Raw genomic sequence first — 17434 nt, forward strand, 5'->3', positions numbered from 1 at the left:
TTAATACATTATACATCATTCATTTAAAACATAATCTAACTCTTTCTTAGTTGTTGCCGTTTTATGTAAAAGTTGGCGTAAGCAGAGCAGCGCAGGTATTTGTTGCAGGACGTTAGAAAAGCAACTCCCATCAACTAATGCTTCAAACACTGCGAGGGTTGTTCCTTATCAGTTTTTTTTTTGTTGTTGTTGAAAATATTGTCTCAGAATCTTCATATGATACAATCAATAGTCGTCATAGTTCAGCTATTAACAGAAAGTGGTTGCAGAAAATAAAAAGCCAAAAGCACAGACGGTGGCTGGCTCTGTATTCGAAATCAAATCCGTTTTTCTTTGTGTCTCCTCTGACAAAGTAACACAGATGATCGTGTTTCTTTTATATTTATATTGCGCAGGAAAATACACCATGTTCTCTTTTACTTTGCATGTTTTTTTTTCGAGCCCAAAAGTTCCCAGAATCTTAATCTGATTTACTTGAAGACGTTGACCCAGAACTGTTACATCACTCCTTTGCTTAAGAGTCTTATTGGACTCTGGTCTGAACAAGGTCAGAAAAAAGAAGAGACCGAAGAGGAGGTCTAGATGTACAGGCTTAGTCAGCATGAAAAAGTCACAGCTCTGTTCTATTATGGCTATTTACAGCCACACAGATTCTAAATAAAATATCAATACAAACAGATTCCAGTCCTTTGCTCATTTTCCCTTAGTTTTCCAGAACAGAAATGATGCGATTCTGACATGTTGGGTTTTCACTGTGATCTTACTTAATAGAATATGTGAATCACCTTAATGTAATAACTGATGGTGTTTCATGTTTCATTTATTATAAAATTTTGTTGTTTAGTTCCTGGGCTTGAATATACGACCCTTTGGTCAATATCAGATGTTTCACATAAATAAAGTGTGGTTCATGCATAATCTCAGGCAAGTTATTGTTGATAAAAAAAGAAATGTAATGTAAAAAGAATAAAATTGCTAATCAGATGGAGTTTTTTGCAGGAATTTGATAGATGGATGTATGAATGGATGGATGCAGGGCTGTCACTAGGTTTAAAGACAAAGGGGGCCTAGGCCCCCAGGAAATGCATAGGATATGAGAAACGTAGCAAGCAATGTTGCTTTTCCACTTTTAAAATAGTGTTTAGGGTAATAAAAACCATTTGTAATACAAAATATGTGCATTTACAGTTAATCGCTATTTTGTAGCAAAAAATAATCATAATTTTCTGTGACTCTACACCTAAAAACGGTTAAGTACTCTTTGAAGGACATTTGTGCAAACGTTCCTGCTTGCATTACCTTCTGAACAATTCTTGCCATATTTTATGTCGATTACCCAGATTATTACAACACAAAGTAAAGGGAAACTGTCAATTTAGTGACCGTATTTGACCTAAAAATGTGATTATTTAGTGATCCTGGACGCATTATATTGAATTTGTCGGTAGTTTCTTATATTGTTAAAAACAAACAAAAAACACCAAATTATTTAGAGCAACTTAAGAATATTTTAGGGAAGCTTCGGCCACCCTAAAACAGGCCTGGTGACTCCCTGGATGGATGGATGGATGGATGGATGGATGGATAGATGGATGGATGGATGGATGGATGGATGGATGGATGGATGGATGGATGGATGGATGGATGGATGGATGGATGGATGGATGGATGAGGCTCACCTTTGGAGCGGCCTCCAGCTTGTCCACCTGGTTGCTCCCCAGCCTGGATTTGATGAGGTTCTCTACCTGAGAATTGTACTTCATGAACGTCACGTAGCAGGTGTAGCACAACAACAGACTGATACTTTCCGACACCGTGATTTGGTTATCCAGGAAAAAGTAGATGAGCAGGAGCAGCCCGATGATGTAAAACGAGACGTCTCTGAACAGAGGCCACCAGGTGAGGTTGAGCACCTCCTTGGAGAAAAGGGCGCACATTCCGATCACAAACAGAATGTTGAACACGGCCGAGCCCACGATGGTGCCTATGCCCACGTTGCTGTGGGAGACGAAGACTCCTATGACAGAGGTAAAGAGCTCTGGGGCCGAGCCGCCCGCCGCCATGAAGGTGGCCCCGGCCACGTCGTCCGAGATCTCCAGCTTCTCTGTTATGACGGTGAGTGCGGGGACAAAGAACTCATCGCAAACGATGGCTAAGGCTATGAACATGTACAACATTCCAAACATGTGAAGAACCACGTAGCCCTGGCGCCTGTCCTCCACGCTGAAGTAGTCTGTTGGATAGTCTCCTTGGTTCATATCCAGGTGGGAAGAAGACTTCATGGCCACTGGCGTGTCCTCCGGGGCGGCCGACACGTTCTGGCGCTGCAGAAGAGTCCTTTGGGGCACTGCTGCGTCGGCTGGGGACTCGGGAACTGATTCTCTCGGCTCAGTGGCCATGGCTGTGGCCAACGACAAGGCACTCAGTGAACAAACTGTGCAGACTGCCACCAGGCTGACGACGAAGCCGAGAATCCGTCCGGGCCGCAGCTTTCTCTTGACGGCCTGGTGGTGGAACCGGGTGTTGACGCCGTGGGGATCCAGGAAAGGATCGGAGCAGGAGAAAGCTATCATCTCTTGACTTCTTATGGGTAGCATGAAATCCATGGTGCAGGCTGGCAGACAGAGCTGGGGTGTCTGGAATTCCCGCCACCAAAAGAAAAGAAAAAGCTGGGCTGGTGGTGCTGGCGCCTAAGGTCGAGGGTGGGGGTTCGGCAGGCAGCAGCAGTTCACCGGTTGGTTTGCATGCTGCTCCCCGGTCTAAACACACTGGAGGTCCTCTGTTCTTATTCCGGGATCGAGCACATTCAAAGGCTTCCTCATATTACTACCTGCAAAGCAAAGACATTTATCATTATTATTTGTTATTTCCTTTATTTAACCAGGTAAAACCCCATTGAGATCTACATCTCATTCTTAAGTGGGATGTGGGCAGAAATCTGCAACACACATCAATCAGAAAACACAAATGTGAAACAAACTAAAACACAAGTTCAAAGCAAATTACAAAACAACTTCAAAGCAATGACACTGGTTGATGGAATCACATAACATGTGCTAAGGGGAATAATATCTAAAAACTGCTCTGAGGAAACATGAAACAAATCGGTAAATATGAATAAAGTGCATGTTTTCTTTTCATTTTCTTCTGCATCTCTTTGCAGGACTGACTGATCTGCCTTTGCTTTCACTCGCCTGGTCATCAGCAGTTTGACGTTGAGCTGTCATTTCAGTGCAATTTGTAGCTCAAAATTTCCACTGATTTGCAAAATGCATCACTGTAAGTCGTTGCAGCTCAACAGCGAAAATTATATCTGTCACTAAATTGCATAATCTGCGCGATTTCTAGCAAAATCTAAACATTGCTGTGATGTGATTGGTTCCCAAATGAGATGATGCCAACAAGGATAAAAATTGCTTCCCTTCAGCCTTCAGTAAACTGTGCTGTCTTTTTGTGGTTAGCTGTGATTAACGAACACATCAGCAGAAAACAATTGTCAGAATTGCGGTTTTAAAAGCAAAAACTAAAGATTTTCAAATCTCTATCTATAGATGTTTAAACTCTTATAAAATAAAAATAGTGCAGTTAACAGCGTTACTGGCTGGTTGTTGGAGCTTAGAGGAGCTACTCTGTCTTCTAGCGAAGGGGAGAAACAAACTGCTGCCGATGTCGTCTTACACATAATGAGACAACATCAACATCTGGTGAAATCTTAAAGAATTTCACCAGATGTTGTGTATCGTGGGCAGGAGCAAACAGCCCCGTCTCCATATGGTTCTCCACTCAGAAAAGTCAACATGACGCTCTCAAACTTAAAGCTAGAGAGGCCCTTGCATCATTATCGTCTTAATTTTAAAATACAACTGTAAAAAATCAGGGAAAACATGGCAGCGTCTTGGCATGAATCTCTTCTCATGGAGCCTCCGACCCTTGTGGCGGTGTTACTAACTTTAACACAGCCACTGTTATTGTTTTGGGTGTGGAGGCCTTGTAAGAGATGCAGCTCATAGATTCACCCAGCAGAAGGGGGGGTTACTGTTGCAGCCTTGGTCATGGAGCACCAAAGAAAATCATATGAACAAACCTAAGACCGTGCAAATCGCAGAATGTTACAAACTGCACGTGTTATTAGCAACTATTCTTGTAAAGTGACAAAGCTTTCTTGCATTGAGAACCTTCGCTGGAGAGCTGTCCTTTAACTGTAGATTGCACATTAGTTAAAGCTCATTAAGACAGTTTAATCCCTGAGAAGATATACTTAGATAAGCCTGAGGCTGTGCTCACTGGTGCTGATGCACAAAGTCAAAGAGCAGACATCAGTAAAATTAACTGCATGCAAGAATAAGAAGAGCTAAAGCTCATTCGTGCATTGTTTTGAAGTTCTTCAGGAGCAACATTTGGAAAACTCTAAACTTTATCTGGGATGATTAAAGTTCTACGTAATTTCAAGCTGCAGTGCAATGATTTTTTTTTTGTAACTGTAGATGCATTTTTTAAAAAGGTTTTTAAAAAAATCTTCTCATAACATAACATTAACGCAGGAGCAACCCTTTGTTAAATCAACAAATGAACCATCTGAAGCATTGCAAATTAAGAAAAAAAAACGCATTTCACCTACCACTCTCGGATAGTCCCTGGTCTGCAGGAAGGACTCCAGCAGGTGTTGCTCGGTCAAATCCAGTGTTTGTTTTATTTTTTTTTAATGATATTCTTGTAAATTGACTCCCAAAGCAGATCAACCCCAAATGTCAAGTGCTCAAACTGAAGGTCCCAACACTTAATCCATCGTGGATTTTCAACTGCGAGCAGAGGTGGAGCTCCAAAGACAGCGGCTCAGAACAAGACACACCCTCCGTCAGCGTTCCTCCTCTTTGACTGCAACCACCATCAGTCTCCTCTTTATCCTTGATCCAAGAGCAGCACCTAGCCTTGTTGAACACACTTTGATTGTTTTTGGAACTGTGACACGTCATCTTAGTAAGACACGGTGCAAGTAAAACAAAGAAACTGCACCAAACACCTTTTGAGGAACACGCCTCAGGTCTGGAGAGTTTGAACTTCAAAAGCCAAACATTTCTTTCTGAAGCAAATCAAAATTTTGCCTTGCTTGTGTTCATTCAGACAGAACCATGATTGTGCTACATGTTGGCTATAAATGTCAAGCTTCTGGGAGTGACATCACCCTCCCTCTTGTATCCTTCTGGTCTGTAATTGGCTCTGAGTACAACACCTGCTCCCTGCAGACAATCCAACATGATGTGTTGCACAACAGTTCTGACACATTCTGATCTGACCAGCAAATTATTTTAAACTCCCATGTGACCTTGTCATTTTCAGTTATAACCTAATTAAAAACATCATTTATAAGCAGCACCTCAGCAAGTTCTGTCATTAGTTGCATATTGTCAGAAAATGATTTTATGAGCTTCAGTTATTGTCCGGACCTGTCCAACATTTCAGGGTCGGAGGGCAGCCGGTGGCTGTTGTCACTGGGTGAGAGGCGAGAAACACCCTGGGCAGGCCTCCAGTCCAGCACAGGACTTCATTTATTTCTTCTTCACCAACTGCTTAAAATGTTATTGCTGTTGCAGAAGAGTTGGCTTTTTAGCAAGTATCAATGTTTTTGCATTGACTTTTTAAAAATTCTCACAAGACTAAAACCCAGATGAGGCTGTGAAGTAGACTGTCCATCAATCTCCTGCGCCACCATCTTCTGGTTAGGAAACATTGCCCAGGACTTATGGGAGCTGAAAGATGCCAAAGAATCATATCATTGGCAAAAAGGCAAAGACGAGACCCCCGGGGTTTCCCAACCAGACATGCTCCTCTCCCAGGCCCTCAGGTTGCAAGCCTTTTGTGTCCAACTCACAAAACACATGTGGATTGGACAACTAACTTCAATTATCCTTATGGACTTGATGAAGGTAAAGACTGGTTGCACTGTTCCACAGACAGAACAGAATCACCAGATAATAGTGATTGTGTTTAAGATGTTGAACAAGCCTAACTTGATGCAGATTCTTTAAAAGAAAAGTGGTCCTTTAGTGTAAGACTACAAATCAATCAGATACCAACTGCAGCATCATTGACCAGCTACAAGCAAATATGGCAATAGTTGTGAACTGTGCTCACATGAGGCATGTCCAACTCCCACTGACTTGATATAACAATAAGCAAAAGAAAATCTCTTTGAAACCCAAAATGACAGATAGCTCTTTTCACATATCTTTACCAAAGGTGCCAATAAACAGAGCATTGTCTTGACCAAAAGCAATAGAAAACTCGATTGTGGCAGCCCCAACTGCTGGTGACATCCAGCTTGTGTGGCACAAAGCCTCAACTTTTCTTCTTCTCAAGTTGTTGGACCATCTTGTAGGGGGCCTTTGCTTGGCAGAGGCAGGTCAAACACCAGGATCCCTGGTATGACTGCCAGGAAGCATCAACAAACTCCCCCAAAGGCCTGAACTCAGAAGAGAGTCAAAATATTTTAATCATATTTTGCCACTAGAAACCCTGCCAGGGTTGAGCGCTCTTGACTTCATTCTCGTCATTGTCTTGAACAGATAAAGACTGTAAACTATTAGGAACGTGACCTTTGTAAATGATTGTAAGAACTTGGAAAAACCAGGTTTTCCATATTAAGTCCTCTTGTTTCATGGCGCATCACTTTAGCACAGCCAATGGTCTGTGACGGGTTTCTGACATCAACACACTGAGAAAGATATGGACTAGAGTTTTAAAAGTTGAGCACAGGTGTTTCTGAACACCAAATAATTCACTAATTCAATGTATTTCTGGGTGTTAGTGTCTGTCTTCAATGGTCGACATGTGAGAGGAGCACCCAGAGCAGTTCACCAATCAGGACAACAATAACAGGCAAAACTGATAACCGTGAATGCAAACACTCATCAAACGGCAATTTAAAGGTGATTTATCAGACATATCCTGGAATATTTTGGGCACCTGAACACAGCACATGTATTCACAGGGTGAAAATGCAAACTCCACCTGTGGGAGTGATTCAAAACCCTGACCCTTCTTGCTGCAGCGGACCAACGCTAACAGCACCTCCATGTCATCCAACACTGAAAAGCTTCACCAATCTCTAGTTAGTTTTCTCCAACAAATTTCTCTAACTTCTAACTTCTGGGATGCTGGAAGTTTCCTTCCTGCTGGCCAGAGTCTGGGAGATTACCTCACAACAACGATGGAAAAGCATAAAAGCCCTTTTACCCTTCCTCTCTCTGTAGTTCATTTTTCACTTGTGAAATAACGAGACATGACCTGAGGACACACTTGGTTGGGGACTGTAGAGTTTAACCTCAGCCATGATGAATGTAGGTTGTAATCTGCTATGTTAAGCACCATGTACTGTTCTGAACGGGCTAAACTAGTTACACAATCAAACAAGCTGACCTAAAACCTCAGACTGGTTATGGTTGAGGAGCATCTGAGGCAAACTTCAAGTTACTAAAGCAGAAGAAACTTTCACAAGAGCCCCACTAACTATCTCATATACTTCTGTTATGTCAACAAACACTCAAGAAGTCAAACTCAAGTGGCGTTAAGAGGATCTCAGTTTCCTGCACAAAAAAAACATAATTATTGACGTTTTAAGAGGTAGGTAGGATTATACTGTGAATCTGTAATTGTGGATGGGGTTTCCCATTATCAGACTCTCTGGTTTAGTTCTGTTAAAAAAAAAAGCCAATAGAGCCAGACGAGGTTTTATTTGGACTCCCAGAAAGAGAAAGTCAGAGTGAAAGATGTTCCTTCACAAGCTGGGATCAGCAGCAGCTTACCGAGCAAAGCTTCTGCTTTAAATAGCTGCTAAGTTATATGGAGAAAGGGTGGGACCTTATTTCTGCGAGGAGGGGGAGCTGAGGTAATCAGAAAGATCAATATAATGGGTCTTTATCTCCTCTCTTGAGAGCTAACTGTTAAATGAGCTCATCCCACTTATATTACTATGACTCTGATTACAAAGAATCCACAGGTTTTTAATGTCAAGAGTTTTTTTTTTCTCAGGTTCTTGCTTTGCACAAATTTTGTGAACTAAAGGATGTTTAGGTGCAACATCACAGACAGAAATACAGTGACCAAACTCTCAAAACAAACCTCTGACTCGGTTCTATTCCTGCAAACAGGTCTTAGAAAATGCCTCAGCAGAAGGCAACGGAACTTCCTTTGTCGGTTCTTAAAGAGATTTGACCTCTCATCTGATAGGCTTCATCTCACATGTTGCTCCAGTAAGTAAGCGACTCACAGATGGCGATGACTTAAATAATTCTCACGATGAAGGGGTTGATCAGTGACAACACATGTGACTTCAACAATGCCTTCAAGTAAAGCACCTTAGTGACTCTGCAGTATTGTCTGGACATCGGGAGAAGTTCCTCTGGATTGGCGGACCAGGGTGGTGGTGGTCCTCCAATAAGCCGGACTACAGAGTGCGTTCCAGCTAGAGAGGGGTCACACTCTGTAGCTGTTAAGGTTTATCAGTGATTTTGGAGAAGAGGGTCTGTCGGATAGATGAACCTCTGATTCAGGAAGAGCAGTGTGGTTTTCGTCGTGGGACACTGGACCCTCAGCAGGACGCTGGAGAAGATGTCTAACTGGGTCCCTCAGGGAATGCTGTGGGGTTTACTCTGAGAGTATGGGGTATCAAGCCCTTTGATCGCGGCTGTTAGGCCCTGTACGACCTGTGTCAGAGCTTGGCCTGCATTGCTTGCAGTAAGTTGGGACTAGTGTTCAGTGAGATTAGTACCCAAATATTGCCCTTTGTCACTGATGCACCCAAAGTGTTGAAGGAATAAGCTTTGGTGGCATCAAGATTGCATCTTTGTTCTGTGCAGATGATGTGGCCCTATTGGCTTCATCGCTTCATGATTTAGAGCTTTCGCTAGAGCAGTTCGCAGCCAAGTGTGAAGGGGCTGGGATGAGGATCAGTGCCTCCAAATCTGATCCAGATCCAGATCAGGGGCTCTACTCTACTCAGAGTAGAGCTCCTGCTCCTTCACATCGAGAGGAGCCAGTTGAGGTGTCTTGGACACCTGGTTAGGATGTCTCCTGGGTGGCCTCCCTGGTGAGGTGCTCCAGGAACGTCCCGCCTGGAGGAGACCCAGAGGAAGACCCAGGACATGCTGGAGCAGGGGTGTCAAATTCCAGCCCTCAAGGACTGCTTGTCCTGCAACTTTTAGATGTGCCTCTCCTGCACCACAGCTAAATAGAATAACTAGGTCATCAGCAAGGCTCTGGAGAACTTATCTACACAAGGAGGAGGTAATTAAGCCATTTCATTCCAGTGTTTTGTACCTGTAGCACATCTAAAAACTGCAGGACAGCAGCCCTTGAGGACTGGAGTTTGACACTTGTGCGCTGGTGGGACTTTATGTTTCTCAGCTCGTCAGGGAACGCCTTGGGAATTAGCTGAGGAGAGGGAAGGAGGCCTAGCCTCCTTTCTTAGACTGCTGCCTAACCCAACACTGGATGGATGGATGGATGGATGGATGGATGGATGGATGGATGGATGGAAAGTATGTTGTACACATGTATTCTGGTCTCTTAGTCAGAATATTGTAGAACCACCATTTATTTCACTGCAATTACAAAGTCTTTTAGGGTATCTCCCTACCAGCTTGTCACATTTAGGAATTGAAATATTCACAGTGAGATTCAATAAATGTATTCTTTGATTTAGCCAGAAACTCCTGGTGATTTTACTCTTAAGCCTTGGGTGATGAGTATTGCTGATAGAAACAAGATGCTTACAGAGCAATTAGCTCCTGTTCTATGATTTATCTCTGAAAATAAGTCACATATTAGTAAATAGATGTTTTAAGTAAAGAAAGACTACATTAATTTACCATTTAATTTATGCAGTAGAGGGATTTAAAATATCACAAACCTAAACTACATCTGATACCTTTCATACTCCAGAGACAAACTACTGTGATGTAGTTGGAAGTTAAGCATGACTTGTTACTTCTGTCATCTTTAATTGGTTTATTATATTCATTAATGCAAAGTTGAAATCTTAAAAGTGTTAAAATGTGGAAAATGTTTCACATATATTGAAAGGGTTTTGCAAAATATGGAAGATGGAAGATTTAGCCCTGCAGGGTAACAAATTCAAATGTTATAGTAGCACACAAGCAAATTAAGTGTTACATTTATTATAGCACATATGTTAAAAATAAAATATGATTTAAGTCTAGATGCTAACAATCCAAATTTAGCATATTATTAACAGACTTCTGAGCAAAATACTAGATATGAGAAACAAACACTGATTTTTGCCAAGATTTTATTAGAAGGTTTTTTTCTTTAAGACACAATTCAGACACAAATGCATCAAAAACACCTTTCTGGCAAAGGGAAATTATACTTTCAGACAGATTTATAACAGGAGTACCAGAGACACACCCACAAGGAAAATAAATAACAGTATTAAAAAAAAAGAAAAATAATAATCAACTGTGTTTATTTAATGGTTACGCCCTGAAAAGCTACATGGACAGTACAATGCCTGCTGGGCTAACAGGCTCTGATCTCAGCAGTCTGATCATTTCATTCAAAGTGTCCAACATGACTTTCTTCTTGCAGTGGAGGGTTAAGGTTCAGTGCAAAGAATGTTTTTCCCAACAGCTCCACCTGGTGGTTGGCAGCTTCTGAAGGCACCGACCAGAAAATGAAAATGGCAAGAAAACATCTCATGTTAAGGCCACTTTCTGAAAAATATATATTTTTTAATCATCCATCAAAAGATTTAAGCCATTTCACTCCATTTACCAACCATTTGGCAAATTTCTGATTATCTACGAAGTAAAATCACCCTCATACTTATTGTGTGAACATCCAAATTATCCCATTAAGAATAATAAAAAACCAAAAACAAACCAAAAAGAAATAAGTGCCTTTTTATTTCGAACAAGTTTCAACCATCTGCTGTGATCAACACTTGGCCTACTTGCCGCAGCTGTCCACCACCTCTGGCAGGACGCTGTCGTCCTCCTCCAACTCCTCCGTCACCGTCTTCCCAACCAGCTGGAAGATGTCCTCTGCCGGGATACCCATGGGCTCGGCCACTTTCACCGCCAGCATGTCCAGCGTCAGGACCGTTCCCTTGGGGATCTTCACCTTAGCAACCACGGATTTGCCCAGCTGGAGGACAAGTAACGACAGGGAGCAAAGTTATTACAGATAATGAAAACATTCTTCGCTGCCAAACTTTTGCGCATCTCATCGCGGAGGAGAAGGTCACACTGACCTTGTCGTGGCATCCCTTCTCGCAGGGCAACATCTGCTTGATGCCACTTCCCAGCGCCCGCTCCACCAGACGGACGGAGCGGACCAGCTCCGCCAGCTCAGAGGGGATCAGTGAGGCCTCGTGGTCGCTCCCCTTCCACGTCTTGTCCAAGGTTATGTGACGCTCAATGACCTTCGCTCCCAGAGCCACAGCTGCCACAGAGATGCTGATCCCAGACTCGTGACCGGAATACCCGATGGGAATATCGGGAAACTCCTTCTGGTATTCCTACAGTGAAGAACAGAAACATTGTTGATAACGTTTATTGTGTCTTCCCTTCTTCTGATATGCCTGTTGCTTTTTTTCAGACTCTCCTATACAGCTTCTCGCAAAAGAATTCATATGTAAACATTTTTTTTTTCCTAGTTGCAAATTTTCATCCATTTCACTGACTTTTTACATGATAAACTAACAAAAAAGGCTTATGATATGGATTTTATGCCACACTTTTCAGATTGTTTTTTTTTTAGTAAAAACTAATAATTTAGAACCAAAGTATCATTTACCTTCTACTTGACAATTATGCACAACTTTGTCTTACTTCACACAAACTCTGACTAAACTAACTACAAACACACTGAAGTCTGTGGTTGTAACGCGACACCGTGTGCAGCATAGCAAAACCTCCTTCTTCCCAAAGAAAAACAAACAAGCAATATATTTACAGTTTAACATTTTTGTTTCACATCATCTGCATCTCCCCACCCAAATTTCACAAGTGGACACATATGGAAAAATACTTATGTATATATATAAATATATATATATATTCATTCACCGTGATGACTCTGAGGTTGACATCTTCAGCCTCCAGAGGATACGCACTGGTGCACTGCAGGATGGTAAAGTTCTGGTTGTGCTGCTTCACCGTCTTGTAGACGCGACGCATCGTGTCCATCGACTGCATCCCACTGGACACCACCATGGGACGGCCTGACGCAAACCACAGGACAACATCCTTACAAATGGTTCATGTGGCTCCTAAAGGCTGCTTAGATCCAAGACTTTGATTTCACCAAGAAACAAATATGTAGCAATAAGAAAGACCAGAATCTTGAAAGTGTTTGTTTTCTTTTTATATAAATAAGAAAATCAAATTATTTTTAGTTCTATTAAAAGTAAGAAGAACAACAAGAGCTCCTCTGTGTTGCCTAGAGTACAATATAAGCTACTTGTTTCATGAGGATGATGAGAAGAAACATATTGTGTCTTTGTTAAAAAAAAATATATATACTCAGCTCAAATTAGTTTAATTTATGGGTACTTTGATGACTAAAGAGGTTAGAGCTTAGTGGCTCAGACAAAAACATTTCCCACAACCTTCTTAAAAGCAAAATATTAAGAAATAAACAGCACGAATACATTTCAGCCGTTTACACTTTACTTTTTCAGCTGTTTAGGAACTTTGGTTTTAAAAATTTAGCCCTGTATAAAACAACCATTACAAGCTAGTAGATGTAGCCTTAGTAAATTAGTACTTCTGTGAGTTTTCAGGTCAGCTTGGTTTTGTTTGTATATACACTGCTAAGAAACAACTGGTTTCAACATTTCTCGAAACCTGAGCAACGTTTCTCTCCCATCACACCCAAAGCCTCAGCCTGAAGCAGCAGGTGACAGTCTCACCCTTCTTGGCCGTTTTCTCCAGATAAGGAAAGTTGTTGGTGTCTGCGGATGCAACTTTGAAGAAAGGCACGTCGAGCTCGTGGAGAAACTCTACTGCCATCTAGAGGACGCAGACGAGAACTGCAGTTAAATCCCCGAGCAGATCAAATCAGAAAGTAACCCTCCGAACTCAAACCCGTCTTACCTCATCCATCCCCGAGGCCGTGAAGAAGATCCCCACCTCTGTAGCGTATTTCTGCAGCTCCCTGTACTGATCGTGACTGAACTCCAGGTGGCGCTTGTGCTCGCCGTAGGTTTTGCCCCAGGAGTTCTTGGAGGTGTACGGACGCTCCAGGGCTTTTTTGTTGAATCTGTACACCAGCTCGCTCTTCTGGAATTTGGCGCAGTCAGCACCGCAGTCCTGAGGAGGCGAATATGTGAAAATACAACAAATATCTTCACTTTGAACCAAAAAAAGTTCGTATATTTTTATGTTGTTTTTTTTTTTGTCTTTTTTTTTTTTAAAGATCATATATTGGAGGTATTTTGGCAACAGTTGTAGTTGGGAAGGTGTAATATACATACTAGTAGTCCTACTAGTATGAAAATAATATATATACACACACACACATATATATATATATATATATATATATATATATATTGTAACTGGGGATCCAACAAATATTAACTTCAATACTTTTCAAAGTGGAAAATGTATGCATTAAATAAAATGGATTTAAATATTCATATGTGAATTATTTGTTAAGTACGGTAATAGAAACACTCTTTAAACCACTATTCAATCATTTATATAATTGCGACCACTACTGGGAATACTATTTATATCGTCCAATCCATCATATATTAATTTCAGAATTTCAACAAATGGAATCAAACATGGAGCTCGATCAAATAGTTAAACTGGTTTAACTAGTACAAAACACACAGCAGTGATGTGTGACCCTCAGACTGGCTCTTTAAGGTCACCACACCTGAACATAACCAACCTGACAGGTGCAACATGTCAGGAAGGCTAGACACAGTTTGAAACTGCAGGATTCCTCTGCGTGATAAGTTCATTGTTGCAGCGAAAAGTAAACCAAGCAGATATTAAATCCAGCTTGTTCATACACTGTTTCTATCAGTTTAGCAAATATCTCCCATTCATAAAAATCATGCTTTTACTCCACTTTTCCCATTGACTCTATTATTAGATCAGCTAAAAACCGAGGTGTGGAAGAGCTGATAGTAATTAGCGCACACCTGCCTGAAACTCAAATCCTTCCAAATAAAGCAAACTTTCATTCACCTTTGCCATTTTAATCATCTCCTTGGCGATCTTGAGGTCTCCCTGATGGTTCTGTCCAATCTCAGCTATAATGAAACACGGATGTTTTCCTCCGATGGGCTTTCCGGGACACAGCTCAAACTCCAGAGGCATCTTGGTGGCGCTGAGGGAAACGAAGGGATAGAGACAGTTTCTAAAAGAAAAGCGCGGAGAGCAGGACGTGCTTTCAGTTGGCAGTGCAGCCTAACCGGACCGAGAGAAGTGCTTCACGTTCAGGAACTACTTCCGCCTTTATATAGAGTATGATTTACTATTTTCCACGTAATGGTTTTCAACAAACAATGGCGAAAGTACAAAGGCTAAAGTACGCCTTTGTTTGTTGAACACCATTTACTTTGAATGGTTTTCAAAGTAAAAGCATGGCCATTGAAAGTTTTTTATTATTATTTTATCTTTAAGCAAACTATGACAATGAAGATAAGTGCTAATTGTCTCAAATATTAATATGATCGTTTAAATATTGAAAATATAAAAGAGAAGCAGAAATGGGGGAATGTTTTTTTATTGCTGCGAATGAATGAATGAATGAATGAATGAATGAATGGTTGCTAGGTCAAAAGCAAAATGAGCAAAACGTGACTTCATTTGGTATTCTGTTTAAAATCATTAAAACATGATACTACTGACAAAAATGAACAAAAAAATTGCTTTTTCTTTGTTTCCTCTTGTTTTTTGTTCCTGGTTACTTGACCTAAAAAGTATTCTTCGCGAAGTTCATGTTTTAGTCAATGTTCTTAGATGAAACAAACTAATGAAACGCAAAACAGAAAGTCACTAAAACATCGTACAGACACCAATTTGAGGGCAAACGTTACATTTTATCGAGTGCCATCATCAAAAACATGAACACAAATATCTGTTGGTCAATGTTCCTTTTATTATGGCTCAAAGGAAACTCTAAACAGGTGGGTTATAGTCTTGATTTAAAGAAACTCAGTGCTTTGACTGCTCTAGTTCTGATTTAAAACAAAACAAAACAAACAAAAAACCCAAGATTTTTGACTTACTTTTTTTTCCAAACATTGGTGTCTAATGAGAAGTCCTTCTGATGTCTCGTGGCTCAGTGGAAGAGCAGCTGCATCACATGCTAAGGTTACGCTCCTAGTTGCAGCTGTCCAGGGTTTAATTCCTTTACACCATGCCTTCCTCTTTTCTCTCTGTCATTCCTGTGTAGCTACTGATGTAATAAAGACTAGCAGTGCACAAAATAACTTTTGTTTGTTTTGTTTTCTTATAAACTAGATTATAGATTTGTGTGTCTTTTGCACATTGTTCATATTTGTTTTGCTTATCAAGATGTCTGTACCCACCTACTAAACATGTACAATTTAACATAACTCCAATAAAAACAAAGGACACCGTGTCATTACTTTTCTGTCACTATGCATGGCTCCTCCATTATATTGTACATTTGGAGAGTACAAACACTCTGTCTTAGCAATGTTCTGCACAGGAGCACAGGATTCATAACTTCCTTTAGGAGTCTATGAATGCACCAGTCAGCCATAATAAAAGCAGCCATCAACACTTGTGTTTTAAATATTTATTTTTGTTTTTCTCTGCCGATTCTGAATAAGTTAGCTAGACCTTTCATCAACATTTGTGCCAGTCTTTCAGACAACAAATGCCAGATCTGAATGAAATACTAGTTTTCACTGAAAACTATAAAAAGCTACAATGTGTTTGTGATCAAATTGTATGATTTTTTTTTCTCTGTCTCTTGTCTACTTTTTCTATTTTCTTGCCCTTCAAGGTCCTTGTATTTTGGCTACTATGGTATCAATAAGCACAACAGAGGAGCACTATAGTGTGGGAAAAACTACAATAAGGGTTAAAAATTGTTGCTCTGCAACATGAGTAAGACACGCTTTTCTTGGTTAAAGAGTAGTAAGTCATTAGTCAGACAGGTCAGTGCTGTTAAAACTATTGTGCAAAAATAATTAGAGGAGAGATCTTGTCTTGATTCAGCCAAACCTGAAAATGACATCTGGTGACTATGAAACATGGAAGAAAGAAAGTCTACCAGACAAAACGTACCTTGTTTTAGACACAGCAGAACCAGAACAAGCTGAAGTAAATGTATTAAATCCAAAACATTGGTGTCACATTATGTTATATTCACTGGACTGTAGGGCAATTTCATAAACCACACCAGATCAATTTTATCTAACCAGGATACGCAGCTCTGTGAAAAAGTGTTTGGCCAACCAGAAATAACACAAGAGTCATCCAGAAGGCCACAAGAGCTCAGAACGAGCATAAGCTCAATGCTTATGGCCCAACCAGAAGAAAGAGACTGGGCAGAAACGGCATCAAGATAAGATAGTACATTATTTATCCTGTGGCAGATTCAAGAATCGTATGGCATCCATAAAACGTACACACACACATGATCAAGAGATCAAAATACACACTATAAAAAGTTAAGAAAGACGGCACGGTCACTGTGAGTGCAACAAGGTAAGTGGCTGCAAAATATAAAAATGGCTACGGAGAATAAACGCGGGTAAAAAAAATACAGAAATGGCTACCGAATATATTAACATAGACAATGAGTCACAGATGTAATGCAACTGACTGATTCAAAAGAGAAAGCTTAATGTTGTCTGTTACAGAAAAAATAAACATTGGGTTTCTTTGTGGCATTATCCAACCGCATGGCACGAAAGTCTTCTTCAGTTAGAAATTGTTTTTCTCCTTCACACAGTTATCGTGTTAAGCAATTTTAACACTTGGGTTGTGTTAAACTATTAGCAATAAACGTGTCGAATTGAACACATCATATAGTCGTCAACAGGTAGTGCTTCATTCTTACCACCAGGTGGCATAAGAGTGTTGAGCTACATGACATCAGAAAACGAGCTGGACTGAACATTTCAGAAACTCCTTATCTACTGAAGTTTCACTCAAAATTTATTTGACATGACAGACATGTAACATCCCAAATAACCACTTCAAAGAAGCATCAGACTCTGAAGCATTTGGGCTTCAAAGATGACGGCATCAAGATTCAATGATTACATGTTGACTTTTAAAGCTCTTTTCAAGCTCGTCTTAAAACCCATCTATTTTACTCGGCTTTCAACTCCAGCGGGATCTAGTTTCAAATTGTATGTTTGTTTGTTTTTAAACTGTAAGAGTTTTTTAAAAAATATATTATGTTGTATTTTAAT

General features: G+C 40.6%; 2 protein-coding genes across 2 annotated transcripts in view; both read right to left on the reverse strand.

Moving 5' to 3' along the window:
- LOC106938625 (solute carrier family 24 member 2) overlaps window positions 1-4811 on the reverse strand; it is a 28885-nt gene extending 24074 nt beyond the window's left edge. Inside the window, exons 1-2 of the mRNA XM_015020741.1 lie at window positions 4619-4811; window positions 1680-2830 (exon numbers count right to left, since the gene is read on the reverse strand). Of these exons, the coding sequence (XP_014876227.1) occupies window positions 1680-2606 (927 nt within the window). The 5' untranslated portion in view covers window positions 2607-2830; window positions 4619-4811. The remainder of the gene's footprint in view (window positions 1-1679; window positions 2831-4618) is intronic.
- A 6091-nt stretch (window positions 4812-10902) lies between these two features.
- Window positions 10903-14498, reverse strand: nansa (N-acetylneuraminic acid synthase a). Its single transcript, XM_015020740.1, has 6 exons — window positions 14223-14498; window positions 13116-13331; window positions 12932-13031; window positions 12087-12241; window positions 11270-11536; window positions 10903-11163 (listed from the first exon to the last, which is right to left on the reverse strand). Exons 1-6 carry the CDS (start codon window positions 14352-14354, stop codon window positions 10966-10968), a joined length of 1068 nt encoding a protein of 355 aa, XP_014876226.1. The 5' UTR covers window positions 14355-14498; the 3' UTR covers window positions 10903-10965.
- Between the last annotated feature and the right edge of the window lie 2936 nt (window positions 14499-17434).

This window comes from Poecilia latipinna, unplaced genomic scaffold, assembly GCF_001443285.1.
Source record: "Poecilia latipinna isolate Pla-1442-1.1 unplaced genomic scaffold, P_latipinna-1.0 Scaffold2645, whole genome shotgun sequence".
In the NCBI taxonomy this organism is placed as follows: Eukaryota; Metazoa; Chordata; class Actinopteri; order Cyprinodontiformes; family Poeciliidae; genus Poecilia; species Poecilia latipinna.